Genomic DNA, 12,592 nt, shown 5'->3' with positions numbered 1-12,592 from the left:
TTTGAAGCCTAACTTAAATTTCTGTTATTCTGTGATGGTGTTTTATATCATCATTTGTTTGTGCTGTCAACAATAAAGGAGAGGGGGTAATCACAGAACATGTTTTATCTTGATATCACTATTAGTTTTTAAAATATTGTACTTTTCTTGACCATTTCCGCAGGGAAAAAAATGCTGTTCCCTTGGTATTCACCCTAAGTTTTCACAAAATTAGTGTAAGGTATTACCATGTCATTTGATTCAGTATATCATGAAAATAAAAGTATTATATGAAAATCCAAAACAAAATTTAACCAGGTAAGGTTGAATAACTCTTTTTCCACTTGGAGAAATTTCAGATTCTCCTATTAAAATGATGAAAGTGTGTGGGTTTTTTAAAACTATTAGTATAAATGACATAAGGTACTAAGCAGTAACCCAATTAACAATTAACCCTAATTGCCTTCATTAATGATTTTCTTGGTATTATTTAAGATTTTTTAAAAGATAATCTGTGTGCTGGGCTGACCACTTATCTCAGCTAGTTCGAGTGTGGTGTTGATAACACCAAGGTTCAGGATTCGATCCCTGTACCAGCCAGCCATCAAACAAAAAGAGAATCTGCTAAATATTCAGAATATTACTTTGTAATACAGTCCTTATAGTAGGACATTACCGAAAACATACTAAATAGGATTGTTCTAGTATTGGAAACTAACATGAGGAATAAGCCAAAACGTTTTATAAAGTAACCTACATTAGTCAGGAAATACAGGGTTAAGAAGTAGATGGGTTTCATATGTAATCCAAGTTATGTAGGTATGTGCTTAATGCTATTAAACCAGTTACTGTATGTTTGACCTCTGGATATACTAAGCTTTTTTGCCTTTCACAACAGCTGGGCCTGCTAAGAATCATTTCCCAGTTCTCTTCATTGTAGATCAGATGACTCTCGCTTTATCACCCTTGGAGGCCACATGAAGGACAAAGCAGAAAGATCCACACACAAAACTAATGTTTATATGGGGGGAGGGGTATGCGGGGGATGTGCTTGGCTCCGATCTTCCAATGAACATAAGAGAGACCAATTGAGACTTGAAACCACTGTGTTACTCCAACCCTTATTTAGTTATATCCTATCTACCTCTTATTCTCTTTCTATTGAACAGAGAGGCTCCTTTGGCTGCCTTGACTTTTGTAAATGTTTCACTTACGTAGTTGTGGTTTATCATTTAGACAGAATGCTACATCGGGGATTTTTCTCACCTCCCTAAGGCCTCAAGGGAAAATGACTTCTGTGTCCCTCATATATGATACATGAACATATACTCTATTCTCTTCATTTTAAGAAGCAAACCTAAATTTACTGGCAATGGAGGAAACTGCATTTCTCACAAATGCCTTTTCCATCTAAAATGTACTTGAAAATAACTTGTAAGCGTTCATTTTTTGACAGCTACATTAGTGAAGAAAGTGAGAAATCTATATTTAATATTTTTGCATAACCTAAATATCTTTGTATTAAAACATCCCAATAATCCTTAGTTTAGCTGAGAGAAATACTTTGGAATTGCCCACTTCTGTGTTCTTAATTCATCACTGAATATTTTTGGAACCTAATCCCTCTAAGTTGAAATACACTGTTAAACTAGTTTATTTCTAATAAACATGAGAGATACTTGACCTATAAGATAATTGCTGCAAGTCTCCATAAAAGCTGCAATGTAACTCAACATGATTGGATCAAATTGGGAAAAATTTTTATTTACAGAATTTACCTATAAAATACCTTGAATACAGGTGCATTCTGTTTTATTTGTGTTTATATAATACTTTTTAAAGTTTCTCCATTTATGTAAAAGTTATAGATTAAAAAATTCCTCGTCATTGATTTAAATCAAAATTCTGTGTTAAACACAAGTATACTATTACAAAAAAAGAAACTAAAAAATTAAGGCTACACCAACCAGCCAGCCAAGATGCTGACATCTGGGCACAGTGATTACAGATGGTGACCATGGACAGCGATGTTCCTGCTGATTCGGCAAAGATTCAAGGCTGCTTTTCTGTGCTGACCTGCCCTTTGAATCTTTATGCACGTTTGCTCTGAGAAAGAAATACTTCTTGATTTTTGCTTTGTCTAAACCCACTTCCTTTATCAGACTAAGAAACATACTTTCTTGCATCACCCTATGGCTGTCCATATCCAGAACTAAATTTTTGTGTATGTGGTTTCATTTGCACTTTAAAAGATGCTTTAATGACTATCTTCTGAAAGAAGTATATTCATTAAAAAATAGATTGATGATAAAATGATTTTTATCACACAGACTAAAGAAAACATCTTTATTTGAGAAACTACAGTATACAGTGGATATAATACATTATGTTTTTACCAGTTGAATACTATAGAAAAGATGGGCTTCTAATATAGAGTGACACAGTATTAACAGGACAAGGTTAACATGAAGCATACAAATCAATGTTTATCACAGGTTCAGTATGAACCAGGTCAGAACAAAAATAAAGAATAGAGGGATGGAATCCTGTATAAGGCAGTTCACCTTAAACAGGTGATTCTGAAAGTTCAGAACTAGTGACCATAAGTAATTAAAAGAATTCACTCAAACCACTTAGATTTAAATTCAGAAAAAATTCATTTTCTAATTGGATTCAAGTAAATCTGCATTCTTGTAAATAAATAAGTTTATTTGCCTTAATTAAAAAATCAAGTTTGCACATTTTCAAACTTCAAGCAGTGTAAATTGTCTTCTCAGTAATTAAAAAGATTAGCACAATTTAATTCCCTGAGATATAACTTCTAAACAATGAGATACACATTACTTGCATTCTAAAGTATAAGGAAAACTAAATTTAAATATGAAAATTTGTGATGGCCTTTAAAGAGAAGGACCTTAATTCTCCCATAAGCTCACTATATAGTCTGATGAAGTAGGTTTAGACAAAGCGAAAATCAAGAAGTATTTCTTTCTCAAAATTTTTTCAAGACAATTTATAGAGTACTTTTCCTAAGTAAACACTGGGATTAAGGACATTTTTCTCTCATTTTCCCACTTGAATAGCCATGAATATTAATAAAAGAACTACAATATATTTTGGCCAGGCAACTTTAGAAAGTAAAAGCCTCCATTGGTCATTGGTTCACATATACATTTATTTTGTGTAGACCACAGTGGCTTTTCACCATTTCCTTTCCTATCCGTTCCGTGATTCTCAAAATGATAATTTCATTTATACATGGCAGAAAGTTCACAAAACCTTTTAGCACTGTTCACATTTTCACATTTGTTTGGGAATACAGCTAGTTGGTTTTCTTATGATTTCTTCCATTTTTGGAATCCCACATGATTATAATGTTGAAGTATATCAAGAAGAACAGGAAATTCAAGCAGGATACGAAACACACCAATACAGAAAATAAGTCCGGTAACTGCTGAGGAGGATCCAGTGTGACAGTCAGCAGCGTCAGAAGAACCATAGTGATTACTGAGATGAGAAACTAAAAGGGGGAAAAATATTTTTAGTAGTAAAAAAGGTAAAATTTAAATGTACTGGTAACATTGATTTGTAGCTATTAAATAAGCAGAATTAAAGGTGACGGTTGGGGATCCAATCTCTTCTACTTCTGGATCTCAACTTTGGCTTCATGTTAGAATTATCTGAGAGGTTTTAAAAAAATCTCAATGCCCAGGCTACACCCTCAATTAAATGAGAATTTCTAAAGTAGGCCTCAGTACTTTTTAAAGCTCTCCAAGTGATTCCCATGTGTAGCCAAAGCCTGAGAACCCATCTTATACTTCATACTATCCAGGCACTAAAGAAAGGTTTCTGGGACAGATGTTACTGCTAGAGTTAAATTCATGGCATCTCCTAGGGCCCTGGTTTCCTACAGGATAAATAATTCTAAACTAATCCTAAGAACCCATCGTTGAAAAAATTTTCAAAGGCAAATGGAAAATTACATTTCATATTCACTGAATGCTTTCAATGAGCTAATGCAAAACACCGTGGGGCACATGAAAGAAAATGTGGTCCTCTGGCCTCAACAAGTTTTCCATTTATTTAGGGGAATGTTAAATAAAATCACAAGGTCTCACTTGATTAAATGGCAAAATGAGTAGTAAAAACAGTTATCACATGTATTGCAATTGTCTAGACCAGTCTAGACCAGTGTGCTGTACAAAAGAACTTTCTGCAATGATGTAAATGTTCTTTATCTGCACAGTCTAGTACAGCAGCTGCTAACCACATGTTGCTATTAAGCATTTGAAATGTGTCTACCGTGACTAAGGAACCAAATTTTTAATTTTAATAAGTTTAAATTTCTACATGTGTCTAGTGACTACTGTATTGGAAAGTTTAGCTCTAGACTGTAAGCTCCTTTACAAGGACCAGCCAGATCTTACTCATTTTATCCCTAGCACAGGCCATAGGTATACAAAAGCTGCGTAAGTAAATGGAGAAAGCAAGTGATCAGAAACAGAAGTGACTTTCATGAAGGACATGGGACATAAACGGAACCCCCTAAAGGATGCTTTAATGGCTATATTATGACAATATTGGTAAGATTAGAGAGTAATGCAGTAGTCATTCCAGATGGAAGAGTGGGAAGGATAAGAGCCAAAAAGCCTTACAAACAGACATAAACAGAGGCTGCAAGTATCCTCAAAGGGAAAATCCCTGAGGCAACCTTACTGGTGAGTGAAAATTTCTGAAGCGAAGTCAAGATAAAAGTTTCAAACTTAAGTGTGGGACTGATTGAATTGTCATAATGCCATGAACTTGTAATAGAGTTAAACAGGCATGCTGACATTTCTCCCATTTTAAACAAAAACCATTTTCTTCAGCTATTAGTCCATTTTTCTGCTCCAGTTTACCTAAGAGTTGCCTATAACATGCTATGTTCAATTCTCCCATTCACTAGTGAACCCACACCAACTGGGCTTTCCCTTCAATCACTCCATGAAGCTTCTCTGGTCAAATAAATATCCATAATTCCCACTGTACTAAATCCAACGGTCAATTCTCATTGCCTTCATTCTTTCAGTAGCATTTGATTGAAATAAGACATCATTCCCATCTTCTTCAAACACTTCCTTCACTTGGCTTCCATGACAACATACTGTCTTGGTTCCCTCCCACCTCACCAAGTTAATCCTTCTCAGACAACTTTGCTGGTTCCCCCTCACATTCCCTACCTCTATGCATTGGAGGGCCCAGTACTTAGTCCTCTTATCAGTCTAGACTCACACCCTTAGTGAGCTCATTCAGTGCCATGACTTTACCAACTACATACTGAAGACTCAACTTAGTCTCCAGCATGGACCTCTCCCCAAATCTAGCCTCATATATTCATTTCTACTTGGATGTCTAATAGGCATCTAAAACTAAACTCCTAATCTCCCCACACTCACCTCCCCGGTCCCCCACCCCCCCAAAAAATCTCCTTCAACAGACTCCTCCAACTCAGTAAATGGCAACTCTATCCATTCAGTAGTTTATGCCAAAAAACCTTGGAGTTGTCCTTACTCCTCTATCATACCCCCAGCAATTTCCATTGGCTTTACCTTCAAAATATATCCAAAATCTAACTGGTTAGAGCACAGTGTTAATAACACCAAAGTCAAGGGTTCAGATCCCCATACTGGCCAGTCCATCGCCCCCTCTCCCTCCAAAAAATGTACACTCACACACTCTCTTCTCCAAAAATCTGACTTCTAACTACTTCCTCTGCTACTCTGGTCCACAGCAACATCATCTCTCTTACGGATTCCACTATCCACAATCTGTTCTCCACATAGCAGCCAGTGATGTTTCAAAACCATAAGTCAGATTATAGTTCCCTTGGGGACATCTGAACCCTGTTACCTCTCTGATCTTAGTTCTTATTATTTCTTCCCTTACTTGCCCTGATCCAGTCACCAAGGCCTCCATGACGTTCACTTGATGTGCATTTCTCTCTCCTGGGATGTTCTACCCTCAATTATCTGCACAGTTCACTCTCTTACTAACCCTGCCACTTTAAAATTGCAATCACCCCTCCTCCCTGCATATCATATCCCTTACTCCCTTGCTTTATTTTTCTCCATAGCACTTATCACTGACATGCTATATGCTAGTGTCTGGTTTCCCCACTAGAATATAACCTCCATGACAGCAGGGATTTCTGTTAGTTTTGTTCACTGGTGTATTCTCAGACTCCAGAACAGTGTTTGGCACATAGTAAGTGCTCAATAAATATTTGTCGGATTGAAGAACAAATAAATCTGAGAGCCCATGGTGGTCCTCAGATTCAGGCTACTGGACCAGACTGCAGATATCACAATAGGGCTAGACTTTGACATATACGCAGGGATCTGGGCCTGTGCTAACGAAAAATGAACTTTAGATATTATTACATTCCATTTGAACTCCTAGTAAGGTTAGTTAATCCTATCCTTGTCTTACTTGTTCACCTCTTCACTTCCTACCTTCCACACCCCTATCCTCCATGGTCATTTCCTAACCTCAGAACACCCATTCAGCTCTGCCCTGAGAATGCCTGCCTAATCTTCAAGATTTAGATAAAAAATATCATCTTCTTTGAAACCTTCCCCTACACTGCCCTAGCAGAGTTAGTCATTCCTTTCTCTTTGTTATCTGAGTACCTTGTGCAATCCTATAATTTGTTATTTGCCCAACTAAACTGAGTCTGCATCAGGGGACAGGAAGAAGAAAAAGCCTAATACATTCTGAGCGCCTACTGTATATCAGGCATTCTATTCCCATTTTAATAGGCATGTTTATTGATTTATTTTACATCAATAAAATGTTATAAAAACATGTTTTATTTAAAAAATAAGAGAACATTTAAAACTGGGAAAAATCACATGAAGTTCTTCCATTCTAACCACTTCATTTTGTTTTATATCCTTCTAATGCTTGTATGCAATTTTAATTGCATAAAAAGTAAGTATACTCATTTACACATATATTTTTATGTGTATTATATATAGCTATACATACACATATTCTTTTTAACTTAGCTCTGTAATAAACATTTTCCATTTATTACAAATTCTTCATAAACATTTTTAATAGTTGCAAATATTCCATGGGGCTTATATATTTACTCCTGCGTCATTTTCCAACTACTGGACATTTGAGCTATCTCTAATTTTTCACTCCTCTAATCAGATGATGAATATTTATCATTCATTCAATAAACAAAATCAGAGTACCCATTATGTGCCAGGCACTGATGCTACAAATATAAAGTATGAATGAAATGAAAAGTCCTACCTACTAAATATAAGACAACCTTAAATATAATGTGATGGCCCTTAAATATATGAACTTTGTGAATGGATAAAGACATCACAAGAAAACTAAAAATTAATATCCCTTATAAATATGAATGCAAAAATTGTCAACAAAATACTGGCAAACTGAAATCACTGGCATACAGAAAGGATTATGCACAATGACCAGGGAGTTTTATCCCAGGAATGCAAGGTTAGTTCAACATACAAAAATCAGCTTCTCAGCCTGTTTAGCTAAGAAAGATCAAGTGTAGTATCTATTCTTATCAGTTTAATCTCTGAGATGCTGTCTATTTGAGGATACAATAGTGAGTGGATTTTTGGTACAAGGAGATGGAGTGTGTAGCTTGCTCTGTCTACTCCATGCAGTCATCTGGTGTTGGCCCCTTGAGGGTAACTATCAGTTACTGCCCTGAGTGCTGACAGAGCAAGGTCTCACTGTCTCTTTGCTCCCACAACCCACTTACTATTTTGTCCTCTAATTAGGGGGGAGGGCCTGTATTGGTTATTTCACTGATAAGCACGGATACTACAAAAAATCAATGTAATATAGTATATTAATAGAATAAAGGAAAAAAACATGACTATCTCAATAGATGGAAGAAAAGAATTTGAAAGAATCCAACACTTTTTCATGACAAAAATAAACACTCAACAAACTAGGAATAGAACTTCCTCAACCACATAAAGGCCATCTATTAAAAAAAAGCCCACAGTTAATGTCACAGTTAATGGTGAAAGACTGGATGCTTTCACCCTAATATCAAGAAAAAGAGAAGATGTTCACTTTTGCTACTTGTATTCAACATTGTACTAGACATTATAAGGGCAATATAGCCAGGGTAATTAGGCAAGGAAGAGAAAAAAGGCATCCACATTGGATGAAGTAAAACTATCATGATTTGCAGATAACACAATCTTACATATAGAAAATCATAAGGATCTACTAAAAACCTATAGCACAGAATATAAGTTCAATATACAAAAATCAATTATATTTGTATACAGTCTCAATGAACATTATGAAAATGAAATTTTAAAAATTCCATTTACAACAGCATCATAAAGAACACAATACTTATAAATTTAACAAAAGAAGTGCAAGACATATATGCTGAAAACTATAAAACACTGTTGAAAAATTAAAGAACATCTAAAAAAATGGAAATACATCCTGTGTTAGTGGGTTAAAAGACTAAACACTGTGAAGATGGCAATGCTCCACAATTTAATACACAAATTCAACAAAGTCCTGAGACATCATCAAAATGGCAGAACAGATAGTCCCCCACATCACTCTCTCCCACAACTGATCAATTTACAACTATTAAAAAGCAAGATTGCCAACCTGGGACCTCTGGAGCTCAGGGGAAGAGGAAGAGAGACCCGCAGAGTTTGTGAAGGCAGGATAAGCTGCAGCAAGAGAAAGAAGGGACTGTTCTGACTAGCCGATTCAGGGCTGGACCTGGTGAGGAGCAGGAAGAAGTTGTAGCACACAGAGCAGGAGCCAAAAAAAAAAAAAAAAAGCCACAGCTGTGCCCTTTGCATGAAGTTGCATGGAGTCTGCATGGGAGAAAAGGGACTTTGAGTGCACCATACGAGCCTCCAGGCCAGCAAGATCACTGACAGGATTCCCATGAACCCACATAAAAAGGGCCACAGCTGACCAAAGGAGCCACCCAAAGGCCACTGAGTCATCATGAGGGACCACTGCATGACCCACCCCACAGGAAGCATTTGGAATGTGGGGGGAAGGTGGCCCACTAGGGGCATCCTAGGGTGCAATGAGGGCAGCTGATCCACCTTCTGATCAGGACAAAACCACTCAGTGGAGACTGGTCAGGGTGATAAAACTGCAGGTGGTACAGTTCGCTGGACAGACTCAGTCCTGGGCCAGAAATACCACACAGCCCAAGTGTATCTGACTTCATAAAACCCTGAAGTGATTAAAAGGCCAACAATCAAAATCTGACCTGCACAAAAAGCCTTCCCCAGAGAATCAGTGGCAAAACAACACTTTAGGTCAACCACAGGGCTCAAGTGCTGGTTCCCACAGGAAGTTCCCCCAATTTTGGAATTAACCAAAGGACAACAGTTCCAGTGCAAGCTAGCTGCCCGGTTAAAGCACAGTGTTATAACACCAACGTCAAGGGTTTGGATCCCCTACTGGTCAGCTGCCCCCCCCCCCCAAAAGTTCCAGTGCAGAGTTAAGTGTTGGATATAGCTAATAATCCAATACAGAACTGGAAAAACAGAAAAACAAAAAACACAGATCAGAGACACAGCTCTGCTATTAACCCTTACAGGTCTAACACCACTAAAGAACTCAAATGTCCAGGCATCAATCTAAATACACAAAGATCAAGAAAGAACAGAGAAATATGATATCATAAAAGGAAACAAACCAAACACCATCAATGGACCCAGAAGAAGAGTGGATCTATGAAATGTCTGACAGAGAATTCAGAATAACCCTCTTAGTGATGGTTAGGGAGTCACAAAAAAATGCAGACAGAAAATTAAATGACATCTGGAAAACATTCCAGGAGCAGAATGAGAAACAACAAAGGAGTCGCATAAAAAAAAAAAAAAAAAAAAATTGAAATTCTGGAAATAAAGAATACATTATCTGAACTGAAAAACTCAATAGAAAACTCCGATAGCAGATTTAATCAGCAGAAAGAATCAGTGAGCTTGAAGATACATGAAATTATCAAATCAAGGGAGCAAAAAGAAAAATGAATTTTAAAAACTGAAGCAAACATACAGCAAATACAGGACTCCCTCACGCCAAATAACCTCCCCATAATTGGTGTACCCAAAGGAAAAGAGAAAGGAAGAGATGTAGAAAGCATATTCGAGGAAATAATGGCTGAAAATTTCCCAAGTACAGAGAAAGATGACAGCATCTACATACAGGAAACTCAGAGACTGCCAATCAAATTCGATCCAAGGAAGAACACCCCACTGCACATCATAATTAAATTATCAAAAACCAAAGACAAAGAAAGGATACTGAAAGCAGCAAGAGAATAGCAGCAAAGAAAGGATACTGAAAGCATTCAACAGAGCCCCAATACACCTCTCAGCAGATTTCTCAGTAGAAACCATGCTGAAGGGTGCTGAAGGAAATAAACCGTCAGCCAAGAATTCTCTATTTAGCAAAATTAACCCTCAAGTATGAAGGAGAAATAGTCTTTCCTAGACAAATAAAACCTAAGGGAATTCACCAACACTAGACCTGCCTTACAGGAAATGCTAAAGGGAGTTCTTCAATCTGAAAGAAGATGATACTAAAGAGCAGCAAGAAAACATTTGAAGGTACATAACTCATTTGTAAAGTAAGTTCACAGACAACCTCAGAATACTCCAATATTGTAAGGGTAGTGAATAAACTACTTACATCCTTATTATGAAATCTAACAAGACAACAATAAATACAACAACTGTATAAGAGATAGGCAATATTAAAAGGTATAACTTGAAACAACAAAATGTCAAAAAGTAAGGGGAAATGATGCCAAAGTATACAGCTGGCTTTGGTTCTTTCTTCTTAGATATCAATGTTAAGCTGTTATTAGTCTAATAGAATCTGTTATAACTATAACATGTTTTTTGTAAGCCTCATGGTGACCATAACACAAAAACATAGGAGAGACATACTAAAAATAAATAGTGAGAAAGCAAAATACACTGCTAAAGATAACCATCCAATCACAAAGGAAGACAGTAAGATCAGAAAAAGAAAAAAAGGACCAACAAAACCAGAAAATAAGTAACAAAATGGTAGTAACAAGTCCCTATATATCAAAAATATCTATAAGTGTAAATGGGTTAAATGCTCCAATTAAAAGACACAGTGGCTGAATGGATTATAAAACAAGAACCAACAATATGCTGCCTACAAGAAACTCACTTCACCTATAAAAGCACACACCAACTGAAAGTAAAGGGATAGAAAAAGATATTTCATGCACATGGAAACCAAAAAAAAGAATAGGAATAGGAATAGTTATACTTATATCAGATAAAATAGACTTCAAGCCAAGGAAACTAAGAAAAGATAAGGAAGGTCATATAATGATGAAGGAATCAATTTAACAAGAGGATATAACAATTCTAAATATACATGTATCGAACTCTGTAGCACCCAGTTATATAAAGCAATTACTATCAGACCTAATGGGAGAATTGGACTCCAACACAATAATAGTTGGGGACTTTAACACCCCTCTTTCAAAGGACAAATCATCCAGACAGAAAATTAACCAGAAAACATCAGAATTAATCTCTACTCTAGGCTGATTGGACATACTGTGCATATATAGAACATTTCATCCAACAGCTGCTGAATTACACATCTCTGCAGCACATGGAACATTCTTTAGAATAGACCACCCTTTCATGATAAAAACACTCAATAAACTAGATACTGAAGGAATGTACCTCAACACAATAAAGGCCATATATGACAAATGAACAGCTAATGTGATACTGAATGGACAAAATTCGGAGACTTTTCCTCTAAGATCTGTAAAAAAAAGACAAGGATGTCCACTTTCCCCATTCTTATTCAACATAGTACTGGAAGTTCTAGCCAATGCAATAAGGTAAGAGAAAGCAATAAAGGGCATTGAAATCAGAAAAGAGGAAGTCAAATTATCCCTATCTGCAGATGACTTGATCATACACATAAAACACTCTTAAGATTCCACCAAGAAATTACTAAAACTAATCAATGAATTCAGCATAGTGGTAAGATACAAAATCAACACACAAAAATCAATAGCCTTCCTATATGCCAATAACAAAATAGCTGAAGAAGAAATCAAGAAAGCAATCCCATTCACAACAGCTACCAAAAAAATGAATACCTAGGAGTAAATTTAATCAAGGAGGTGAAAGACCTCTACAATGAAAATCATAAAACACTGGTGAAAAAATTGAAGAGGACACAAATAAATGGAAAGATATCCCATGTTCATGGGTTGAAAGAATTAACATCATCAAAATGTCCTTACTACCCAGAGCAATCTACACATGCGATGCAATGCCTTCAAAATACCAATGACATACTTCACAGAAATAGAAACCACTATCTTAAAACTTGTATAGAACCACAGAAGACCCCATATAGCTAAAGCAATCTTGAACAAAAAGAACAAAGTTAGAGGCATCACACTTCCTGATTTCAAAATATACTACCAAAGCTATAGTAACCAAAACAGCATGGCACTGCATAAACATAGACAAACAGACCAATGTAAAAGAATAGACAGCCTAGAAACAAA

At 36.3% G+C, this 12,592-nt stretch overlaps 1 protein-coding gene and 1 non-coding gene across 2 annotated transcripts in view; one reads left to right on the top strand and one right to left on the bottom strand.

The window, feature by feature from the left end:
* Positions 1-2,831: 2,831 nt before the first annotated feature.
* ALG6 (ALG6 alpha-1,3-glucosyltransferase) overlaps positions 2,832-12,592 on the bottom strand; it is a 55,400-nt gene continuing 45,639 nt past the window's right edge. The window contains 1 exon segment of the mRNA XM_063104067.1: positions 2,832-3,499. Coding sequence (XP_062960137.1) covers positions 3,302-3,499 — 198 coding nt within the window. The 3' untranslated portion in view covers positions 2,832-3,301.
* On the top strand, positions 7,515-7,703 carry LOC134385442 (U2 spliceosomal RNA). The gene has a single exon (XR_010024406.1). It is a non-coding gene; the product is annotated as a U2 spliceosomal RNA (small nuclear RNA).

This window comes from Cynocephalus volans, chromosome 8 (genome assembly GCF_027409185.1).
Source record: "Cynocephalus volans isolate mCynVol1 chromosome 8, mCynVol1.pri, whole genome shotgun sequence".
Lineage (NCBI taxonomy): Eukaryota > Metazoa > Chordata > Mammalia > Dermoptera > Cynocephalidae > Cynocephalus > Cynocephalus volans.
This window is presented reverse-complemented; position numbering and strand designations above follow the sequence as displayed.